This window comes from Peromyscus eremicus, chromosome X (genome assembly GCF_949786415.1).
Source record: "Peromyscus eremicus chromosome X, PerEre_H2_v1, whole genome shotgun sequence".
Lineage (NCBI taxonomy): Eukaryota > Metazoa > Chordata > Mammalia > Rodentia > Cricetidae > Peromyscus > Peromyscus eremicus.
In genome coordinates this window covers 88119114-88144580 of record NC_081439.1, presented here as the reverse complement: position 1 = coordinate 88144580, position 25467 = coordinate 88119114, and the positions used below count along the sequence as shown (strand labels likewise).

At 36.3% G+C, this 25467-nt stretch overlaps 1 protein-coding gene across 3 annotated transcripts in view; it reads left to right on the top strand.

Annotated features, from left to right (window-relative positions):
- Nucleotides 1-25467, top strand: part of Nup62cl (nucleoporin 62 C-terminal like) — a 70790-nt gene that overhangs the window by 31936 nt on the left and 13387 nt on the right. For all 3 annotated transcript variants that reach the window (XM_059251088.1, XM_059251087.1, XM_059251086.1), the window contains exons 3-8: nucleotides 2185-2338; nucleotides 9438-9588; nucleotides 9845-9894; nucleotides 10030-10164; nucleotides 12875-12986; nucleotides 16190-16262. In XM_059251088.1, coding sequence (XP_059107071.1) covers nucleotides 2185-2338; nucleotides 9438-9588; nucleotides 9845-9894; nucleotides 10030-10164; nucleotides 12875-12986; nucleotides 16190-16262 — 675 coding nt within the window. The remainder of the gene's footprint in view (nucleotides 1-2184; nucleotides 2339-9437; nucleotides 9589-9844; nucleotides 9895-10029; nucleotides 10165-12874; nucleotides 12987-16189; nucleotides 16263-25467) is intronic.

Genomic DNA, 25467 nt, shown 5'->3' with positions numbered 1-25467 from the left:
GGTTTGTTTCAAGTTGACAAAAATTGACCAGCACACTGTTGCATTCCCAGTCCTGGAGTTTATCATCCCTCTTAGCTATATGTCTGTGTATCTGTCCAGTTCAGAAATTCAAGTTACTTTATTAGAAGATCTCCTCTGGATAAGGTAGACTCTTTCCAAAGATTCATTTTAATTTTTTTCTTGAATGTATAGTCACTAGTGTAAAAATGAATTAACAAAGTAGGCCTTTTGATAATATGATCAATTGCCATTATTCCTAGGGAAACGATCTCCTTTTGGATGAAGTTTTTAATCTCAAGTGAAGAAAGTAATGCTATCTAGCTATACAGAACACCAACTGGGATCCAACCTGCAAGCTCCCCAGTGCTCTTATGGATACTAACCCCAAATACTGCGTGATTGAGCATAGTCTTCCTGGGTGCTGCTCATTTCACTCCCACACAAGCTAGCACAAAGAATGTAGTATTACCATAGGCTCCTTATGCCAAAAGGGACGTGGAATTTTAGAAAAATCTCCTGCAGACTTTTCATGCCACTGTTACCTCAGGAAAAGTAGAACTCAAGAAACTGTTCGTGTGGCAGCCTCACAAGTATTACATGCATGTCATTTAGTTATTATCCCTTTATCTAGATTTTTTTTCTTTTAAAATTTCTCTCTGGTTTCTTCCTCTCTTTTTCTGACTTTGTATTTTGTCTTGTTCCTGATTTTGACTTGTTCATGACGCCTTTATTCTACTTAAGTTCTTTGTCAGTCTTCTCAACTCCCTCTGCTTAGTCTGATTCTTCTACATTTTTGAGTTATTTCCCAATTTCTTTGTATGTTTCATCTGGTTCCATATTTCTGCATGTATTTCTGTATTTCTACATACAGTTTGATTCTTCCATGTCACTCAGTTTTTGAGAATGAGATTCTGATCTATCCTAACTAGCTAGAGCTTTTTTTGTGTTGCCCCTCCTCATAAGCTAGTGGCATATGGGGGACCTTCCTATACTTTCCACACTTGTTGCTGTGAACCAGGATGAACAGGCAGAGTTACCTGGAATAAAGCATGGGTGTCTGAGCCTATTCCTTTAGCGTGAATGGAGCAGGCCAGGCTCCCTAGACTAGTCAGTGCACTTAGCAGGCATCATGAATTCTGTGGTTATATAGTACAGCCATTAACCTGAACATATTGCTAATTGGGAAGGCTAGGCTAACATAAACCATTGTGTACAAGTAATATTTTTATTACAAATTTCTTGTTACACAAGACTCATTTAATTGCCAAGAACGTCTGAAACTATGGAGAACCAAAAAGAAGAAAGTAATATATTCCCAATCCCCAACAGCCATAATTTTCTCTTCCATTGTTCTTTATATGCTTGGTATAGAGTAAGGATCAATAGTGCTATTAAAGGTATGAAAATTATGTGTAGAAGTCATCAACAAACATAGGAAACATATGACTTAAGCTGTGAGATCTATTCTAGAAGGGATACAACAAAAAGGTATAAAAGAGGTGTGGGATGTAAGGAAAAGTTTGAAAGATGCATGCCTAGTGTTAGCTAAGATGTAGAGAAATAGACACTTTTCCTTATAGACAAGAACATAGTTTTTTGTTTTTGTTTTTTATTTTTTCAAAATCACTTTGGTAGGTAACTTTCACAAGGTATACTAAGATTTCAAAATACCCTTGATTTAGTCCAATGATTTAGCCCTATGATTTAGCAATTTCATTTGTAAGAATTAGTTTCTCAAATACAGTTATGTTTTATATAAAATATGTACAGATATTTTATGTATATTGAAGAATTGTGGGTTTTTTTTCTTTGAAAGTTAAATAGAACTTACCAGTGAGGCCATCTGGGTCTGGAGTTTTTAATATTTATGGGAAGAGTTTTGAGAATGGATTAAATTCCCTTAATGGTTATAGAGCTGGTTAAGTTATGTTTTATATTTTAACGAATCTCTCCAGGAGTTTTAATTTTCAGCATAAAGGTTAATTTAGATGCCTGGTGTGCAGTATATCACTTCATATTCCACAATGTTGGGTTCAAATCTATGGCTTTGATTTCAAATTCTTGTTAACAAATGAGTTCCCATATTTAAAAAAAACTTGAATGACTGAGGCTTAACTGACACAAGTTTTTCATTTCTTGCTAACACTGTAAATTCATACCAACACTATCCGTTTTATTTTCTAGCCACAACCTCGACAACTACCACTACCACGGTTACCACCAATACCACTACTACAATTACAAGTGGTTTCAACCTGTACTTCAAGCCACCATCAGCTTGGGCTAATGACACTGGCTTAATCAATGTGGCTTCTCTACCATCTACCATGACTGTAAAGTAAGCTTGTTTATTTGAAATTTTGTGTTTTGTTTTATCACGTTATAGGCATAATTACATGGGTAGCTTTAGACTTGTATTTTATAAATCAGTTGAGGGGACAGGGAAAGATTTTTTTTTTAATGTAGCTCAGGAAATTGAACAGTCAGCAGGCTTCTGCAATACTGTTATACAGTCATTACTAGTACTACTAATATCTATAATTTATTGTGCAATTGTGCATATTTAGCAAGACAATTCTTTAAGAACATCATACCATTTAATACTCACAATCATCCCATGAGATAGACTCTATTTGGGGTCCTGTTTTATAGAAGGCTGGAACACATAGAGACTAGGTAGTTCTTTAATGGTCACACACATTGTAATGTGTGTGCCATGATAAAAATTCTAGCGAACTCTAGAACTTATATAATCTTGCATATTACATGAAATATCCTGTGTGTCTTTTGTACCATTCCTACAATGACAGAATCTTGCATTACTATAGTTTAGAACTAAGCTAGAATATTGACACTGATGCAGAAACAGAATAGGAAGCTGGAGAGAAGGCTCAGTGGCTAAGAGCACTGCTATTCCACAGGACTAGAGTTTGGAGCTCAGCTCAGAATTGCCTAGAACTCCAGCTCCAGGGCCTCCAGCACCCTCTTCTGGTCTCCATGGGTACCTGCACACATGTACAGGCACTCACACACAGATATACACACATAAAAAAGTAAATAGTAAAAAAATAAATAAATAAAAAACATATAAAATAGCTCTGTCACCACAAGGATTCCTTCTTTCCTTAACTCTGGACAGTAATTAATCTGTTCTTCATTACCATATTCAGAATATTTTAAGAATGCTATACAGATGGAGCCATGGCATATGTGTTCTCTAAGAATTGGCCTTCTGTTTTCATTCAGCATAATTCCTTACGTTCCACCCAATAGCTTGATATCTCTCTCTCTCTCTCTCTCTCTCTCTCTCTCTCTCTCTCTCTCTCTCTCTCTCTCTTAATTTCTGAGTAGTATTCCATTCTATTTGGTATAAAGTAGTTTGTTTAAGCTTTGAAGTACTGATAAGCATCTAGGTTGTTTGTAGGTTTGGGGCTATTGGTATGAACATTTGTGTACATATGTTTTTTGTGAACCTAAGTCTTATGTATCTGGGGTAAATGTCCAGGCATGTAGGTGCTTGTCAGTGTGACATTTGTATATTTATTATTTTTATGTGCCGAATACTTTCCCAGAGTGGCTATGCCATTCTTTGTACCTACCAGTAGTGTATGAGTTACCCAAACTGTCCCTATTTACTTGCTCGGTTGTGGCAATGTGACACGTTTTTACTACCCTTCTTAAAGATGTGAAGTGATCTTATTGTGGCATGAATTTTAATGCCTAATGATGTTGCACCTCTTTACTTTTTTTCTTAGTTCTTTGAGAACTTAACACAGTGTGTTTGGATCATATTCATCCTCTCCTCCTGCTCCTCCCAGACCCACCCCTATGCACTTTGTGTTCTACTCTCTGTTTGTACACCCATCGAGTCTGATTTTTCCTGACCATAGATTATAGGATGTGTGGGCTTCCTCTCCAGCTGCCATCTTGAAGGAAACTTACTGTCCCTCCCCTAGCAGCTAGACTGTTGGGGTTTGGACTGGCGTGGGCTTGCACAGGTCTTGTGCATGCTGTCACAGCTGCTGTCATTTCATGTGTGCAGCTGCCCTGCTGTGTCCTTATCGTCATCCACTGCCTGTTTATCCTGGTTAGCTGCGATATAATGATACATATTTTATATATGTTTGTATTTTTATATATGTTTTGTATGTTTGCATGCAGATTTTGTTTTTGCTTTTAAGTTTTGATATCAGAATAATATTTAAAGAATTATTATCAGCTTTACAACGAAAGAAATTATAGAGTTGGTACAGATTCATTAACTATTTTTTAATGAAAACTTCTGCGGCCAGATAAATCTCTTGGGGAATCTGTTAAATTAAAAATAAACTTATTTAATGGATCCAGAACCAGTCAGACTGTGTAGTTCAGCTTTAATGAGCTTCAGCAGTGTGTGGTTTTAAAGGAACAGGTCCATTTGTTTTCTGAGTTGTCAGATTCATGAGCCTAAAGTTGTTTGTGGCCTTCCCTTATTTGTCCTTTTTATATTGGAGAGATATTCTTGTTTGATTTCTGATGTCGGTGGCCTGTGTCTTTCTCGGATGAATGTTATTGATATTTCTCTAAAGAACCAGCTTTTGTTTCATTGATGATTCTGTAAAACTTCCCTGCTTTCAGGCTCATTGTTATCCACTGTTGTTTCTTTTCTCCTGATGATATCGGGTTCATTTTCTTTTGCTAGTTTCTTAACGGATGATCTTAGACTATTGATTCGAGGCATTTTCTTCTTATGCCAGCCTTTAGTGCATGGCTTTTCCGGCAGCCCACATCTTTCATTATGCCCTGATTTCATTTTGAGCTGTGGATTATTCAGGAGCATGTTGTTTACTTTCCAAGTGTTCCGAGATTTCTGTCTTTTCTTTTGGAATTAGTTGTAGTCAGTGAACGTACTCCATATGATTTCAACTATTTTCTATTTGTTCAGTTTTTTTTCTTGTATGGAAGGAAATGGTTCATTTTCCAGAATGTTCCATGGAAACCTAAATATCTGTGGGGGTTTTTTTGTTTTTTTTTTTTTTGGTTTTTTTTTTTTTTTTTTTTGGTTTTTCGAGACAGGGTTTCTCTGTGTAGCTTTGCGCCTCTCCTGGAACTCACTTGGTAGCCCAGGCTGGCCTCGAACTCACAGAGATCCGCCTGGCTCTGCCTCCCTAGTGCTGGGATTAAAGGCGTGTGCCACCACTGCCCGGCTGTTTTCTTGTATATAATGTTTTATGTATGTCTGTTAGGTTCTGTTATTGTATTTTCAGATTTTAGAATTTTGCCATATTCTAGTCTAGTACTTCCTTCAGTTGTGAAGAATAGCTTTTGAAGTTCTCAACCAAATGACTTTGAATTTGTCTTATTTTCTCTCTTTAGCTTTATTAGTTTTTCTTTTTGAGAAAATTCTAGTGCCCTTTGTAGTTGGTTTTTATTAACTTTTTAACTACCACACAAAGAAATGTGCATCACTATAACATCTATATACATATAAATATATATCATTATAATTTGCTTTTATTTTCACCCCTGATGCTCTCCCCTGTTTCCCACACTCGCTTCTTGTTATTAGTCCCTTCCTTCTCCCAAAATTGTTCCCTCTTCTCTTCTCATGATCTATAGTCTATCTGTCTTTTTCTCATGTAATTTGAAGCTTTATTGTTTGGCCGCATATACAGTTAGATTGACAATTCTCCTTGTACCTTGATTCTTTTATTATTATGTAATTCCCCTTAACTTTGAATATGGTAATTTTCATTGTTTTGTATTCTACCCTATATAATAGGGACATCATCTTTTCTTTAAAAAACAAACAAACAATAACAACAAAAAACACCCCTAGTTTTACACCTTTAATTCTTTTATCTTTGGTCTATCCATATCCTTGGAGTGATTTCTTGTAGGCCTTTATATTGTTGGATGTTTTTTTAACCACATTGTCAAGTACATTTATATTCAAAGCTCCTATGGACGATCAGGGCTTGTCTCTGTTGTTTGGTTATTTGAGTTTTACTTTTGATTTGTATCCTGTTTCTCCTTGTTTTTAATCTTCCCAGGATTGCTGGAAATTTTCAGGGAATTTCACTTTGTTTTATATATGGTGTTTTTAATACTTTGTTTCATATAAATTTTTACTAGTTGCTGTAGATATTAAGGTATACATGTATAACTTAAAACAACCTATTCATATTGACATTTTACCACTTTGGATCAAGTGGAGAAACCCATTACTTACTTTTTCTACCTTTATCTTGTAAGTATTGTTGTCGCAAGTATTTCTTCTATGTATAATGAACATAAAGGTTGGGCTTTTCATTCCAGCCATCAAATACAATCTAAGAAACACATTGAAAGCGAACAACACTTTGCCCTTCTTTTCAGCCATTTTCATGCGACAAGACGTGTCATTTCTTTTCTGCATAGCTAATCTTCACGGGTAGATTTGTTAGTAATGACTTAACTCATTTTTTCACTTGCATGTTATATCTTTATTTCCTCTTCATTTCTGAAGATGTGATAGTCATGAACACTTTGTTTTCTCCTTTCAGTACTTTGAAAGTGTGCAACTTCACCCTAACCTCACAGTTTCAGATAAGAAATCAACCATCATTTGATTGCTCTTCTCTTTTAAGTACATTCTTTTCTGTCTATGTTTTGCTCCCACAATTTTAAAAATTGTCTTTACCTTTCAGAAGTCCAATTGCTCTGTGTCTTCCCGTGTTTTTTTGTAGGGCCATTTCCATAACATAATGGTTATCACGGTTGCCTCACACCATGGATTTTTGTGAGTTATTCTATTTCTGTTTAACTTCTTGAATCTTCATATTTATATCTTTTGCCTAAGGATGTTGAGCAATCCCTCAAATGTCTTTCGGCCATTTGGGATTCTTCTGTTGAGAATTCTCTGTTTAGATCTGTAGGCCATTTTCTAATTGGATTGTTTGGTATTTTGCTGTCTAGTTTCTTGAGTTCTTTATATATTTTGGAGATCAGCCCTGTCAAATGTGGGGTTGGTGAAGATCTTTTCCCATTCTGTAGGCTGTCATTTTGTCTTATTGACTGTGTCCTTCGCCTTAGAGAAGCTTCTCAGTTTTAGGAGGTCCCACTTATTGTTGCTTTCAGTGTATGTGCTACTGGTGTTATATTTAGGGAGTGGTTTCCCATGCCAGTGTGTTCAAGACTAAATCCTACTTTCTCTTCTATCAGGTTCAGAGTAACTGGATTTATGTTGAGGTCTTTGATCCACTTGAAATTGAGTTTGTGCGTGGGGATAAATATAGGTCTATTTGCAGTCTTCTACATGTTGACATCCAGTTATGCCAGCACCATTTGTTGAAGATGCTTTCTTTTTTTTCCATTGTACAGTTTTGGCTTCTTTGTCAAAAATCAGGTGTTCTCCAGGCAGTGGTGGTGCATGCCTTTAATCCCAGCACTCAGGAGGCAGAGGCAGGCGAATCTCTGTGAGTTCGAGGCCAGCCTGGTCTACAGAGCGAGATCCAGGTCAGGCAGCAAAACTACACAGAGAAACCCTGTCTCAAAAAAAAAAAATCAGTGTTCATTGGTGTTTGGATCAATGTCAAGATCTTCAATTCTATTCCATTGGTCTACATGTCGGTTGCCAAATCCTCAAAGTTTGCAACCTTTTCTTCTCAATAATTTTTCAGGCCCAGGCCCATTTTCTCTTTCTACAACTTCTCTTGCACACATTTTTATCTCATTTATTATTGTCCTCCTATGTCCTTGCAGCTTTTTTCATTTGTCTCTGTTTTCTCTTTGTTGTGTGAATTTTAATTACCTGCCATTAAGTTCACTGATCATTTTCTGTAAGCTCTGTTCTACTGGCAAACCCTTCATGTAGGCTTATTCCAGTTATTTTATTTTTCAGTTGTTTATTTTCCACTTGGTTTTTACAGTCCCCATTTCTTTGCTGATTTTTTTTTGTTTATTTCAAGAGGATTGAAAATTGCCCTCTTTAGACGTTTTTAGTGACTGCTTTAAAATTCCTTTCAGACAGTCCCCAGCATCTGATACCTCTTAATGTTGTTATCTGTGTTGCTAGCCTTTTCTCTTTCAAGTGGTGATTTTCCTAGTTCTTGATATGGATCATTTTTATTGTGTCATGGCCATTTGTCTATTATGTTAGGAGTGTTTGGGTCCTATTTATATCTACTTTCTTTTCATTAGATAGTCCCTTTGTTGAGCTATAGTGCAAAGGCTGGGTGTGTTTTTATGTTTTGCTTCCCGCTGGACCTTGCCTCCAGCACCGTAGCAAAAATGGAGCACTGAGTCATCCTGCTCCAATGCTCCTGAACAGTGTGGACATTCATCTCTCTTAGTTCTGCTGACTGATGAGTGAAAGTGGGACACTGTAGCACACCAGTTCACTACCTCTTGTGGGAATGCAAGCCCAGCTTGCAGATGGGCCCTGGAGCACCAGATGAAGAGGCAAGTGATGAACTACCTCAGTACTTTAACTGATACAGGGGTAGGCAGAATTTCAACTTGGACCTTGCTGATGGAGGACACAGGATGCCAATTTCTCTACCTCCTTCTACTTTGTATGGCCTCATTGATGCTCTGTAGACATGGAGGCTTGGCCCTCTACTGGGCCTCAGTGACACAAGGCTCATGGAAGAAAGAAAAGAGTCCTTTGATTGGCCTTCTTCATTTTTAGTTTTGCCAGTCAGTGTAGAGGTTAAACTCTCCACCAAGTCTTGTTGACTCCCAGGAAATGGGACTCGTTACCAGTCCAAACTTGTCTTACCATGTTCAGTCTTTAGAGGTTAGATTCTCTACTAGGTCTTTGTGATCTGTGATACCAGAGCAAAGGGTGAAGTCTAATGATTAATTCTGTCTTACTCAATCTCATTAAGTCTTGTTTCTTTTGAGCGAGGAGGATTTAGCTTCATTCAGCCTGCCATATATGTCCCCATTTAGTACCCCAGTAAGAAATTAGAATGCTGCCTGCTTCTGCCAGGAAAATAGTACCTGCTACCTCCCCACTGAGCTCCACTGATACTACTCCTGCTAGAGTCAGTGTGGCCTAGCTGCCCTGATCACAGAATCAAAGATCAAGTGGATACTCAGCTTTTTCAATACAATTGGCAGGGGAGTTGGAGATCCTCACGGTTCCTTGTGGGTAAGGGATGTTGATCTTTTGTGACCAGTACTCAGAAGCATGCTTGGACTAAGATGATTTCTGGAGCTTCCATCATTCTATGCTGACATCACAGGAAGAGTGGAAGCAGACTGATTTAGTAGACATCTTAAGAAGTATTTATTTACTCTATTCCCTTAGGATAACTTTCAGAGCATTTAACTGGATGTTTAAAAAATCATCTTTATCTGTTATTATTTTGTTGGAAAGCAGATATGAGAATCTCCCGACAGGCTTTCCCCACCTAATGTTCCTATACTATGATTTCAAATATGATCATAGTATATCTTTTTTTCTATTTTAGCTCAGTAGTAACTCCTGTGATGACATATGGTCGCCTGGAAAGTATGGTGGACAAGTGGCACCTTCATCTACGAAACCAAGAAAAACACTTTCTTTATCAGGCCAACCAAGTCAATTCTTGGAACCATGCATTGACTGAGAACAGAGATGAGGTAAGAAGATATTGTCATTAATCTTCCTGTATTGTGCAAGTATTTTCAGATAAACACAAGAGAATAGACTTTGGTTTTGTGATTAATTTTCTGTTGCAATATTGATGAGTAGCTTAAAAACATTTTCTTGAGTTAATATACTCCCTGAATTAGTAAGTGTTTGTTATTTGAGGTGTGTTTGAGAAATGTGTATTGTTTTAAACTTATTGAGAAAATTTGAATATCAACATCATTTTGTTCCTATTTCTCTTTAAAGATTACTCTTCTACGTCACGAAGTGGAAAAAGTGAAGCTGGACCAGAGCAGGTACAACCTTTGACTTCTTTGCTTGAAAGAGTCAAGATATTTTTGTTCCGTTTTTTCCCCCTTGCTGTTTATTGACATTTAATTTGTTGCCCAAAATTGCTTTCATCGGCCCTTCTGTTGACTTATTTTATTCAGGTTGGAACGAGAATTGGATTTTATCCTGGCACAGCAGAAGGAACTAGAACATCTGTTGACTCCTTTAGAGGAGTTTGTGAAGAAACAGAATGGGCCTTTTAATCTGCTGTATGTTGATAAAGAGTATGAGAAAATGTAAGTACCTGAATAAAGATTGAAGAATTGGGCAGAAGGATGGAGAAATGGAATCATAAAGCAGAGAATAAATATTGGTAAAAGGGCAAGCTCTTCTAGTTGGTATTTATCAGCTTGTTTGACTGCTCCATGTTTATCTTTAACGGAGGCTTAGAAATAAAGGAATCATTCTGGCAGCTTTGTTTTATAGCATTTTCTTCACCGTTATTAATCTCAAGCTCATGTTTGTCTACTGTAAAGTTTTTATATTTGTCAAGTGTATTCTTAAATTAGAAACACAAAGCTTATGTATGATATCACATTATTGTGGAATATTTCTAGTTTCATGTTGACACATCTAAGCCTAATATCTATACAGTTGTTTTAGTCATATATATTTCAAAGACAGACTGTTCATTTAAGGATGAACTATGGTTTTCAAAATTGGAATGATTTTGTCAGCATTTCAGGCTAGGTATGTTTTATTTGTGTACTGTTCAGTCTTTACCTTGTGTCTGTTCACTGTCAATGTTCCCATGGTAACTCCGTCTCTAGAACTGAGACTTGATAATCAGGCCAGTTTATAAAGCATTAAGAGACGTTGTGTGAACACACTAATAATCTAAATCGAGACTAACTTAGACTCATTTTGTCAGTGGCTTCTTAGTGAATTGAGATGGAGATCTTAGGTTTTGGATTTTTTTTTTCTTTGTTTTTTAAAACAGGTTCTTACCGGTTTTGCCCAGGCTTCTGTCAAACTGCTGAGTTAAAGTAATTCTGTCATCTTAGCATTCTGAGTAGAAGGAATTGCAGGAACACATCACACTGCCCAGCTGAGCTTTTGCAAGTCCTTTGCTACTGAATTTATTTTTTAAGGCTTAAAGGTTAACGTTTTTGTAGGATTTTAAATGTGGATAAGTATAGCTAATCTGTACTGACCTCCATTTTATTTCTACTTTTATATTTCTGCCTTTGTTTTCTTCCTCATTCTTTTTTTATTTTTCTCTTCTTTCTTTGCTCTATTCTTTGGCATTGTTTCTGTGAAATATATAGGGTTTTTGTTTGTTTGTTTGTTTGTTTTCTTGTTTGAGACAGGGACTGTGTATCCTTGGCTGGCTTAGAACTCTATGTAGAAGAAGCTGGCCTAGGACTCCCAGTGTACACCAGTCTGTCCTTGAACTCATAGAGATCCACCTCTTGAGTGCTGGGATTATAGGTGTGCACCACCAAGCATGACATATTCTATGGTTTTATCACTTATTTTTGGAGAAGGTCTCATCTAGCACAAGTTCTGTAACAGCTAAGGCTTGTAGACAAATTACTAAATAGTCTTATTAAATAAAAAAAACACAGAGCCACATATTGGGGTGAAAACTTGAGAGATCAGAGGAATAGGAAAAGCCACAAGCCAACCTCACCTCACCCACACCTCAGCTTCCAAAGAGACCTACTTCCTGTATACCCACACCTATATGCCTTGCTGTTCTGCTATCTCATCTGCTCTCTCTGTCCAGCTACATCACTTCTTCTTCCTGCTCAGCTCTGTCACTTCCTGTCTGTCTATACAGACCTCCAGACCTCCATGATTAACTAGTGTTGGAATTTAAGGCGTGTGCCACCACACCTGGCTTTGTTTCCAGTGTGGCCTTGAACTCAGAGGGATCCAGACAGATCCCTGCCTTCTGAATGATAGGATTAAAGGAGCATGCTACCATTGCCTGACTTCAATGTTTACTATAGTGGCTGGATTTTTCCTCTGATCCTCAGATAACTTTATTGGGGGACACAGGTAAAATATCACCCCAAAGCCTAGCCTGAAATGCTTGATCCTCCTCTCTCTACTTTGCAAGTACTGTGATTACAGGAATGTGCCACTAGGCTCAAATTTATTGTATCTTTTTTGTTTTGCTTTTTAAATATTTAACATTTTTAGAATACGCTAACTGTGAATGGAGGGCCTTAGAAACATTAATTCCTTTCCAATTACTCTTTTGTGGTCTGATTTATATTGCAATAAAACTTTCAACAGTTTAGGCAACCAATTACATATAAGTAATTTGGCACAGAAAGCAATAGTTACCAAGAAATCTGATTGTGTCTTTTAATTTTTTAGATAGTTAAGTTGAAAACTCTACTGGCCACTTTTAATTTTTGTAAACATATCAATAGACTACTAAATCAATCAATCAATCAATCTTTCTCCATCACTCCCCACTTCCCACTCTGTTTCACAAACAGTTTGAATGGAATTCCTGATGATTTAGATCACTAAGCAGTTTGTAGTAAACTCAGATTGATCTACCTTTTATTGTTTGTTGTAAAATTTGTTTCTCAAAATATCCTTTGTTGCTTGCTATAGTATATCATATAAGGTTTTACTATGAAATTTTATGTATTCTCTATAATTGAAGCAATCTCAACATTTATTGAATATTGCTAAACACTAGTCTTCTATGTAGCTAAATGCCCTATGAATACATTTTTTCCCAAAAGGGACCCTTTGATGTAGCATTCATCAGAAACTAAAGCCTTTGCCTTTATAGTCCTAGGTTATGATGGTAAGTTTATAAGCATTGACTCCATGAGACAATGTCATTGGTCATAACTGGGAACCAATGTGAATATAGGGGAACTGAGACAAATTAGTTGGCAATTACATCTGTATTTGTCGGTTATGGTAGATGTGAGAAAATGTTTCTTGTTAATCTCTTTCTTTCGCTTGCCTTTGTAGCTACAAGTTAGCAGAAACTATAGATGCTGAGCTGAAAAGAATGTCTCAAGATCTCAAGGACATTATTGGTCACCTGAATTCACTTGGAAGTCCTGGTGATGCTGCTGAACCAGTATGTCCCTTGCTCTTTTTGTTTAGAAAGCCAAGATTTCATATGAAATTGGCTGTCTTTGAATTCATCACAGCCCCCTGTCCTCCAGAGTACTCCTTATCTGCCCTTTAGAGATAGGAAGCTCTTAGGCATGATTAGTGGGACATAAATATTTACTAAATATTTACAGATGTGAGTTTTTGTGGTTATTTCCAGGAGAGTGAAATAAATGACTCTTTCAATGTGTTCAGGGTTTACTCTCTACATAATTAAAAATATCCTGATACTTTTTTTCACTTACTCAGTAGTTAGTTTTTCATAGCATATAATTTATTTTCTCATATAAATATGAGCAGATATATCTAGGTCTATAAGACATATTCAAGCACTTTTTAACTTATATCTTTAGAATGTAGTGACTTAACTATTAAGATTTAACATTTTTTCATAGAATTTTTTGTTAAATATTGTCATTATGTTTCACAGAATACTATTAGTTCATAAAGCAAATACATTATATTATGGGAATGTATGGCTTAGGATCCTGTTAGAATTGAGGTTCTGTGAATTAATTTGGCAGTAAGAAAGAACCAGGGTTTTTTTTTTCATTTTTTTATACTCTAATTATAAAGAGCTTATTTCCTCTACCTTTTCCTTTTGTCTCAGCAGCATAGATGAAGCCCTCTTTTCCCCACTCCTGCTAAATGGCACTAGTGCTAAGAGGAGTCTCGCATTGTAGGGGCTTCTATTGTGCTTTCTATCATTAATTACAAGTAGCAGTGAGGCTAAGATCTCGGTAGATGAGAATGAATAACATACACATAAGTGGTGATTATTTTCTAGCAAGTTCTTTGTCCAATTAGATGCAGACTGTCCTTTCTGTACATACATATTATTACTGAACTTTTTAATCATGAAAACACAGCCAGTTACAGTTGAAAAACTATTAGAATTTTGTTTGGCACATAATCTCTTTGTGTCTTGGCTCCTTCTTTTGTAAAATGTCAAGGATAGAATAAATGATCTATAAGTCCCTTTCAGCTGTAATACAATGCTATTCTCTACTTAGCATCAATCTAAAATTGAACAATGACACACATAAATTAGTCTGGAATTACCAATGCTAGCTACCATCTGCCCTGTGTTCACAAAGGTGATCATGAGTCAACAAAGTACATTTCTGTTAGATTCCAAATGTAATTTCAAAATTCAAAATTGTTTTGTTGTAATAGGTTTCTAATGCATAGATAAACACAAACAGATTGAGAGATGGTGCCTAATTGATGTCTAGTCTTGGAGTGTTGAACTGATATGAGAAGTGTTGTCAGTAGAGTTAGTAAACTCCTATCTTTATCATTTTCCCAACTTCGCCCACAATTATTTTGTCTTACTAGTGAATAGCAAGTAGTCTTATGTTTTCCCTTTTTCATGGTGGGGATAATTGAGATGTTTAAGATGAGTGAGTTAAGGGTAATTCTTGTGTGATAGCAGGACAAAGGAAGCAAGAGATCATCCCTTTTTCAGATAGCATAAATCATTGGACAGAAAGTAGGAAAAAAAACACACCTGCTGAATGATAATGTCCCTGTGGATAATGTAACAATCATCACAAAGCCCTGTTACAATGGATTATATATCATGGTACAGAAGTAGAAGCTATGTGTTCCAGCATTCCTAGTGCTGGGATCAATGACTTCTATTACTTTTGTATGTTTGTGTGTGTTGGGATAAATGGGAGAGACCACATAATACTTAAATTTTTTATTAAACATTATGTTCTGTTACCCAGTTATATTTTATAAAATCCATAAAGTAAATTAAAACATCATTACCAATCCCTTCTTACTATATTACTTCTAGTCTTTTTGCAATGCTGAAAAAAATGTTCTTTTGTTTAAATAAAATCAGAAACATGCGTATAGTGATTTTTACTTTCTGTTTTCATGGTTCTCTCTCGAAATTTTCATCATTCTTTGACAATGTGAATTTTAATGCTGCCAAGATAATTCACCAGAGGAGAATTATATAATATTTTTAACATTTTTATTGGTAGAGATATTGTTTCCAAATTTGGGGCAATATAATATAGCCTTATAGTGACCAGTTATATTTAGATTTGGCTAGGCTTCTGGAAGTAGAATATACTGAGTAAAAAGGTATAAATATTTTAAAACTATTGACACATGCTATAAAAATTTACATTTGGAAATTTGAGCAATTTATATTACTGTTAAATGTATATTAATGTATTGATTTTTCCTACTTGCAAATTGAGTGTTCCAAATCTGAAATATTGAAATCTTAAATGCTCCAAAATCTAAAACTTTTTCAGTGACGAAATGATACACAAGTGGAAAAGTCCACACCCATGAAATGGGTCACAGCCAAAAACAAAAAACCACTGGCATAGATGAACTGGGCATGTACCTCAGTGGTCAGAGTCTTCTGTGGCATGTGAGAAACAAACAAACCAAAACACACACACAACTGCAGCTATAATACAAATATTACATAACATCACCTTCAGGTTATATGGACAAGATATGCATGACATAGAAATTCCATGTTTAGCCTTGTTTCCCATCTCCAGGATATTTCATTATATATAATATAATGTTCCAAAATTTGAAAAACACTGAAAAAAATCTTTCTCAAGCATTTTAGGTGAGGAATAATCAACCTGACTGTTGAGTGTTACTCTTTTTAAAACAGTGAATTTGAGGAGCCTTGTTTGTTGGTAGACTCCTGTAGACCCAGCACTCCGGAAGCAGAGGAAGGGGCTGGGCTCTATGGTTAAGTTCTAGGCCAGTCTGTACTACTTACAAAGCTTCTGTCTCAAAAACAAAAACAAAACAAAACAAGCAATTACTGATTTGATTGACAAATTTGATGTTCTTAATGTTATGTGGATTGATTCATTTGTTTTCTTTTGAAATATCTTTTAGTGTCTTTTATTTACATTGTGCTTGTCGGGTTTTTTTTTTTTTTATTGATTTGTAGGAATCTAATTCCTGACAGTTACAAAATGAATAGATTGAACTAATGCATAAAAGTAATTAGCGTTATAAGTATGAAATGGCAAAACACCATTAATATGTAATTCGTTGTCAGTGCACCACTTACCAGAAGAAAATTAAATATTCTTTCCTAATTTCAATTTCCTATGTTTCTTTCTTTTTGTTTACTACATTAGAATAATCATAATCTAAAAATCTCCGGTCTAGTTTCAGGTTCAACAGATTTGCAAACTTCTGAATGCTCATATGGACTCTCTGCAGTGGATCAGTCAGAATTCAGGTGGGTGTTTGTTTTGTATATCATGTTGTAGGTATGAAAATATTGTACAACACACATTGTGCTCTCAACGACCACACTGACATAAGAGCTATGCTGAAGGGTTGTTGTTCAACGCATGCCCATATGAACTCTGAAGAATTAACTAGAAATTTAATAAGAAACAGTGAATGGATAGAGGTAGTGTATTGATTGTATGAATAGAAGCTGAATTTTAAAATTTATCTTTTGTATACAGTTTTGATCTCAGTGAAACAGATGTTTTATATTCTCAGAATTAGACCCCGAAATGGGAAGAAAGACAAATACTGAAGACTCCCCCAAATCAGTACAGTTATAACATTCTAATTCAGTGCAGATAACCATTGAACGCATCATTCCTTTTTGAGTGTGTTGTGTGTGAAGGTGTGCATGTGTACGCAAAAACCTCGTGAACTTACAGTTATGTATACCCTTTAAAAGAGAGCAAGAAATGAAAGGGAGAAGAGGAAATCTGTATAGAATTATGCCAACAAATAGTTATAGAAAGTGATAGAATTAGGAAACTACAATTACAAGTTTTTCATGGAATATTTTAAGTTCATCTTCATCTTGAATATTCTGCCTCATTTATAAAATCTTTCAACTGATAGTCCATTTCTTGGCAGAAAAACATGCTAGCAGGAAAAAGTACCAAATAAAGACTGTTGGTTATTCTGTTAACTTTCTAAAAATAGTCTTATTGAGGCACAATTTCCATACCATCGAACTCAGCATTTTAGTTGTTTACATCAATGGGGAAATCATGATTTTACATTTGTGCCATAGTAGCTGATTCAGGCAAGGGTTACCAGTAAATGCTAAAACTACGAAGTTAAAGATCATTTAGGAATATGATGTTCGTGTGTTCCTAAAATTTATTACTCCATGTATTGGTTAATAATTATGATTACAAAAGGAAAGAGAAGCTTTTATAAGAGCTATCTGACATATACCACTCTCATGAAGTGATCAAACTGGACCTGACCAATAATGGGTAAGGTGGTTAGTGTGCCTCATGATTTGACATGCATGATAAGTACATACTATCACTTATATAGATAGTATTAGTACCCAAAATTTTCACCTGAAACTAATCACAAAATCATATATTCTGGTGTACACATTCTGAAATATTATTGTTTTGGACTATTCAAAAGATCAATCATGAAAAACAACAAATTAAGGAAAGATTCATAGATTAAAAGAGAGATGATGATTAAGTCTGTGTTATCAATTAAATACACTACCAGAACTAAAACAGGCATTATTTCAAATAATTAGGGATTTTGAACTGTATACAGTCTAGATATTAAGAAAGTGTTTATCTGCTTAGATGTGATGATCATCATTATGTTAGAAAATATTTTCCTAGAAAATACAGCAGAATTTGTGGTAAAACAGTGAGCTAATCTAGATAAAGGGGATACAAGTATATTACTTTTACAATTCGCTAAACTTTCCTACAAATATAAAATGAAAGCCAGGTAAATAATAGCATGGAAAGGGGAGTTGAACACAAAGTGCTACCCCTAGCCATGGAACTTTTTGGCAATTTTTAGCTGCTGGGAGAGGGGTATCACTTTTCTTTAAGAGTATAGCCCCCTGGAAAGTTAGCCATGGTCCAGGTGGAAGGCCACACATTCAAGAATACTTGGATAGCACCAATTGGCCTTCATGGGGGAAAAAGGACACAACGTTACATGTGTAGGGAAGGGTGTGTGGATCTGGGATGAGCTGAGGGAGAGAGGGTGAATATGATCAAAACATATTTTACAAAATTCTGAAAGAACTAATCAAAACATATATTAAAAAATAGGATAATCCATTTTATATACTTTGCCTAAATGTGGGAATATGATGATATATCAAGAAAAAGGAATATGAAACTTAAATCAACCAAGCAATTACAAGTTTTCAAGACATAGCCATAAAATAATACATTTGTTTTCTTACTTGGCTTCCTGGGTTTCCTCATTCTCTGAACTAGTAGACATCAACTACAATGAATTTCTTCAGTGTCTTTCTCTTAGAAATATACCTATATTATCATTCATTGTTACCTGCTTTTCCCTGTGTTAGAGGAAGAAATGCCCTGTCCCTTCCTAAACTGTGTTTAGAATCATTGCAGGGAAGTTAAGTTCTATACTGTTTGCACAGGCATTTGTTAAAATAAGGAGATGCATACTATGGTGGTTTGAATGAGAATGGCCCCCATAGGTACATAGATTTAAATTATTGGGCCCTAGTTGGTGGAACTATTTGGGAAGGATTAGAGGGTATGGCCTTTTTAGAGGAGGTGTGTCACTGGGATGGGATTGGGAGTTTCAAAGGTCCAGGCCATTCCCAGATAGCTCTCTCTCTATCTCGTGCTTATGGGTTGAGATGTGCATTCTCAACTACTGCTCCAGTGTCATACCATATCTGCTTCCATGATGCCATGCTCTCCACCATGATAGCCATACATTCTAACCCTCTGCAACTACATGTCCCAAAGTAAACGTATTCTTTTATACATTGCCTTGGTCATAGTGTTTTGTCATGAAAATAGGAAAGTAACTAACACACACACACACACACACACACACACACACACACACACACACACACGTATATATTCAGGTCAGGTTATTACTTCTTTTAGTGTGCATTTAGTCTCTATGAAGATTAAAAGAAGCTGTGGGTAGCTTTCTTTGAATAGTGCTTTATCCATAGTTGGTCCATAGTTGGTAATCAGTGGGAAGAACTAGTCACTGGTTGTGAAAATTTGTGTTGTATATGTATGGGGGTGGAGATAAGAAAGGTCATGGGGTTCAAAAGTCGCTATTAAACTGGATCTAGAGAAGCTCGTTCCAGGTTGTCATTAAATACCATTTGCATAGAGAAGTTGATAGAGTAACTAAGAAGTAGGAAAATGTTAATAATCATACAATGCCAAAGAATGAGATTATACAGAATTTTCCTGTGTGTTGCTTATTTTTCTACAGTGAACAGTACTTTTAGGGTGGAGTTAAAGGAGGTGTCACAAGGTAATTTGGGTTATAAAGAAAAATTGCAGTGATTTTTTTTCTTGGTGGGGATCCTCTTTGTCGTAAATGAAATCTCAAGGCTCCCAGCCAGTATTTTCTTTATAAGACTAAAGTTGTTACTGTTGCAAGTGATTTGCTTTATATTAAGTGAAGAAACTGTGGCCCAGAAAGGTTTAATGACTTCTTTAGAACACACAGCTAGGACCAATCATAGAAAAACTGGGACCAGGATCCAGATTCCTTATGTACAAAGCACTATTGTTAATTCTGGTGTGCTTTTCAAACAATGTGGATATGGTTAGATATAAAAACAAATCTTAATCATGTAGAAAACGGTAGAGGACAGGGTTGTCAAGCATGATAATATTTTGGATGGGATGTAAATTTTAGGTGTCTGGATAAAGCTCTCAGTGAAGATTGGTAGCAAGAATAACACAGTAGGGAGTGATAATTAATGGGGGTTCCTTATTTGCTAAAGATTCATTTGAGCTAAAGAAGCAGTGCAGTGTTGTAGAGGTGTTCATTTGAGATGGAAGCTCTGCTGAACAACGGGGGAAGCCTGCTAATTCCTGATAGTGCAAGCTTCTTTTTGCCATTCCCACCCAACAAGCCTTTTATTTTCATATCAGGAAATGGGGTGATCGAGAAAACGGAGCATAGCAGGGTTTAATTATGCTGTCCAGGAGAGGATTTTTTTCTTGTTTTATTTTGCTTTTTAATAGTTAATTGGATCATGTCTGCTGAAATGGTCTGTGGACTGAAAGTTTTAAGATTAAATGAGTCCATTTGTTCACATTCAGAGAGCAGTTATAGAAAAATGAATGAGTGTGTTATTCTGGCAATACAAATATTATATTTTACTAAAGAGAAATCATTAACTCATATAAAATCAAATCTTTATTTTAAAAGGTTTCTGGGAAATGTTTTTGTGACTTAATATCTGTAATATTGGCACAAAAATTTTCCATCATAAAACATGGCAGCTGTTACATGAAAAAGATCACATATTTAACTGAAAAATCATTTCTTTAAAAGTGATTTTGATGAATATTATTAACTGAGAAAAGCTAAAATGAAAAGACTGTATACTGTGTGATTCCAAATATACGACATTTTGAAAAAGGCAAAGCTGTGGAGATAGTAAAAAAGATCAGTAGTGGGTGTGGTGATGAATAGACAGAACACAGAGCAGCAAAAATACTTTCTATGGTACCATAGTGATGGATACCTATCATTATACCTTTGCTAAAACCTGTAGGATGAACATCACCGAGTGTGAGCCTCAGTGTAAATGATGGACTTAGGGTGGTAATGGTAGTTTTATCAGCTGCAAGAAATGCACCTCTCTGGTATGGGATGTTGGTAGCTGGGGAGGCTGTGCTCCTGATGGTAGAACATTGAGTATATGGGAAATGTTTTTATCTGGGCAATATTTCCATGAATTGAAAGTTACTCTGAAGAGTCTATTTTCTTTCAAAAGAAAAATAAATGAAATTAAATAATTAAAAATGAATTGGAAATTGAAAATTGCATACACTCTAAGTATGTTAACACATTAAATTCACTGTCCAATCAACTTTTCAACATCCACAAAGAAGGTGTGGCAAACCATGCTCCATTTGTCCTCTAACTTCTACATGATCTATAGGGATAGGACACAAATAGAAGGGGATCAGAGACCATCAGATTTAGGGAAGCCTGAATACACTCAGGATTTCAAATGTGATGCTTATTCACTGTTAGACATCATCCATGTTTTTTTTCTTGCAGATAGTATAGTTGAGAGTGAATAGTAGCCCCAGATCCAAATATGTGTTCCCTCTCCCGTCTTCCTTTTTGTAAAATTTACAGCATTATTTCAAGGTTGACTTGATGATAGTGCTGCAGTCCCACATCTGTCTTCTGAGTTGGCAGTCACTGAAGCTGCAGCTACTCTAGCTCTTATGGGACCACTTAGACAGAATTGGCAATCCATCTGAGGCAATTTGTTATTTGTTTTTAGTATGTGGAGCTACTTCTGGCAGGGGAGGAAGGTGCAATAAGAGATCCATGTTTCCTGTTGCTTCATATACCACCAAATCACCAGTGTTTGTATGAATAATCACCAAATGGCACAATAATAAAGGAGTAGGCTATGAAGAAATCTTCTGCTAGTCATTATTTGAAACTTCAATATTGTCATGGATGACATTTTACTTCTTTCATGAAGTGTCCCAGAGCTATAAGACTAAACATATTTCATCTATAATCATTGCAGACTCCTAAAACATGGAACTGCATGATAATTTTATAGAATCTCACATTTATATTGTTATTTAGGGCAGAAAGAGTTACTCTCTAGAGTAACTAAAATGGCTTTGGGGGCTATAATATTTACAAAATATAGCCCCATGTCTGAATCCCTTACTTTTTGTTCTAAATATTCTTAGTCATCAACTGTATTTTACTAATTCTTGCATAAAATGCTTTTTAGGGTCATTTTAGAGTATCTGTTTTGCATAATGTGTTATAATCATGCTTTCGTTTTGCCCAATACTAATAGTTGTTATTTGAGGTGACTGTTTCAAATTAACCTAGTGCCTATGGTGAAACGCTTTGTGCAGCCTTGGTGCAGGGAGGAGGGGCTTGGACCTGCCTCAACTGAATGTACCAGGCTCTGCTGACTCCCCATGGGAGTCCTTGCCTTGCAGGAGATGGGAATGGGGGGTGGGTTGGGGGGGAAGGCTGGGGGGTAGGAGGAGGGAGGACAGGGGAATCTGTGATTGATATGTAAAATGAATAGAAAATCTCTTAATAAAAAAAGGAGAAAAAATTTTTCATGTTAGATGCTTTTAAAGAGGTCTTGATTCAGACATTAAGTGATTAAAAAAAATTATTAACTCGAAATGGTGGCATACACCTTTAATCCCAGCACTCAGGAAGCAGAAGTAGTTGTATATCTGTGAGCTCTAGTATAGTAGGACAGGGCCATAGGGTCGAGGAAATTGGCTCAAACCAGTTGCCAAGGCATGCACATAACATACTTTCTTATGAGCCAACTTGAAGTCTGCCTGAGGGCCTAGCAACAGGCGCTGTCAAGGTTCCTAATTGTGCCCAGCCAATGAGGGATGACCACGCAATGACACCAGATTGGGACAGTTTGGGTGCTGAGAGGAGGGTATATAAGGCCTTCTCTGTTATTGAATAAACGAGTTTGTTGTTTACCTTCAACTGACTCCTGATGTCTGTGCGGTTGACTCCGCACCTTTTCACCCCTCCCTCAAGGGAGCCATTAGGATCCAGCAACACTCTAGGTTGGCCTAATCTACAGAGTGAGTTCCAGGCCAGGCAAGGCTACGTAGTGACACCTTGATAAAAATAAAAAATATTTTATTAAAGCTAGACCTGGTGGCATAAACATAATCCCGGTAACTTAGGAAGTAAAGACAGAGGAATCAGTAGTTCAAGGTCATCCTCCATTACACAGTGAGTAGCAAGTTCAAGGCTAGCCTGTATTGTATGAGACCTTGTGTCAAAACAAACAGAAAAAGAAGAGTTATATTTTGTTAGTTATTTCAGCTCTCTTGTCTGAAGAGTATCAAATGCTGAGGTGCCAAAAGATGCTTTAAATTGCAGTTGAGGAATCCTCTTCCTCTTTCATCTTCTAGGATAGACTCCGATTCACTGATTGAGGCTGTTCTTTTTACCTCTACCTTTTCTTACATTCTTGGGGCAATCTTGGTGACATTGGTGGATTGGTAAAGTCATCTCTTGTGTTCTGCAATTGAACGTTCCACTTCAGATACTTGAGAATTGAATGGCTTCTGCCAGCACTGTGACAGCAGCACACAGCCACCTAAGTGGACTTTGCTCGTGGAGACTTAAATTCAACAGGGACACTTGCATCATCCCGTTGCGGTTAATTAAAAGGTGTTTTGTGTCTTTCCACTATTTAAATGATCCATTTGATCATCTCTGCTATTCTTTACAGACAAAACAGATGTTGTCCCTTAATTCCAGAGAACTTCTTGTGCTTTAGATTAGGGGACTAACATTAGAATTAAACAGATCTTCAGTCCCCGTTAAGAAATGGTGTATGATGGTTAACATTCTCAGAGCTGACTTTTCAAACTTCTTTTTCTGTATGTAAATCCAGATTTGACATACCCTCAATACATCTGCAAAATTAGATTTCTCACTAATCCTACTTATGTACATTTTGTGCCCAAGTGAATTTCCTCAAGCTGGAGAGCTTCCCCACATGAATTATTGCAACATAATTTAAATCACTTCCAAATAGCAGAATTTATATTGTTTGTGAGAAAGATGGATTTTTTTTTCTCCAAAGCAATTTTCTTCCTGTCAGTGACCAAAAAATCCCAAACAAACCCATAAGTACATTGGAACGTTCATGATAATGCTGTTTGGGGGCCCATGCTCAATAGCCACCTCAAACATGAAATAACTTGATGGCTTTTCTTTAGTTAAGCCTCCCAGATAGTGTTCAGATAGACAATCCTCATTTTAAGTACTTGAGTGTTTGAAGGAACAACAAATACCATTATGGTGCAAGTTATAGCTCAGCATAGCGCTTAATTTATTTTATTGTATTTTTTTTTTTTGAGGCATGGTCTCACTGTGTAGCTCAGGTTGACTTTGAATTCATGGTGTTCCTCGTGCCTCAGCTTTATAAATTCTGGTATTACAAGTGTGTGCCACCATACTCAGCTCAATGCTTTGTTTATCTATTTTTAAAATTTTATGACATTTATTTATTTGGAGGGGCCATGTATATTTTACAGTGAGTCTGTGAAATTCAGAGGACAATTTGTGGGAGGGAGTCAGCTCTTTCTTTCTACCATATGGGCTGTGGGGATCTAACTCATGTTGTCAGTCTTGGTAGCAAGTTCCTTTACCTGGGCCACGCCATCTTGCTGGCCCAGCGTTTAGTTTATTATAATTAACATATATTCATTGTACATATCAATGAAGTTCAGCATGATATTTCAATACATGCATGCATTATATGCTGTTTATTCAAAAATTCAAAAAACAAGCAGGTACATTAATAGAAAAAGTACTCTTAGATAGGAGTCAACTATGCAAGCCCAACTATGAATTCTAATTAGCTTTGGCCTCTGAGAAGTTGTTTAAAGCTCCCTACAGTTGTATTTACCATCACAGAGTATTGTGAGAATCAAAGTAGCATCGGCAGGCATTGAAACCACAAGTACTGGGGCTTAGAGATGACTCAGTGGGTAAGAGTACTTGCTGTGCAGACATGAGGACCTGAGTTTCAATTCTCAGCACTGATACAAAAAGCTGGGTGTTGCCAATTCTGCCTATAAACACAGTGCTGGAGAGATAAGGGATGGAGATAAGAAGATTGCTGGGGCTTTCTGGCTGCTAGCCTGGCTCCTATTCAGTAAAAGATCCTGTCTCAACGGAATAAGGCAAAGAATGATACATGGACACCTGATATCTTCTGCATGCACACATGTGCACATTCATGCACATATACCACGCATGCATACACTGTACACGCCATTGTGTATACACAAAAAAAAACAACTAAAGTGCTATGTGGTTAGATATTGCAATTTTAGATGTTATCTAGATGTTGGACAAAACACCCACTATGTGTCAAGGCCCTGTGTTACTCTGTAGCAGGAATGTATTATTATCAATGTTATATTATTATTATTATGTTATGTCAATGTTATTATCTCTGCCTTCAACAGGTACAAAGGTAGGAGGCAGGGTATGGTAAAGAAAGAAAAACTGAATAGGCAAAATGGCTCAGCAGGATTTTGTTTGTTTTGTTTGTTTTCTGGGAGAAGGTATTTGAAGTGAGACTTCTATGATGAGTAATATTTTGATAATATTGATAAATGCCCAAATGAAGGCCACATAAAGATGTAAAGTAATTCTATTACCTGGACTACCTACCCCCTGACTGCAATAATTCAGGACACTTTGCCATTTGGCCGTCTTTCTTTTTTATCCCTCTTTGAAATGTATTTTTTATTGATTGTGTGTGAAGAACAGTGCTATACCAAGCAGAGTGTCTTGTCATCACTTTAATATATCAACGAAGAAACCAGATAAATTCTCATGGTGTAGGTGAGAGCTTTGTACTTCTATAAATACTTCTCCTGTCCAGAAGTATATGCCACCAAGAA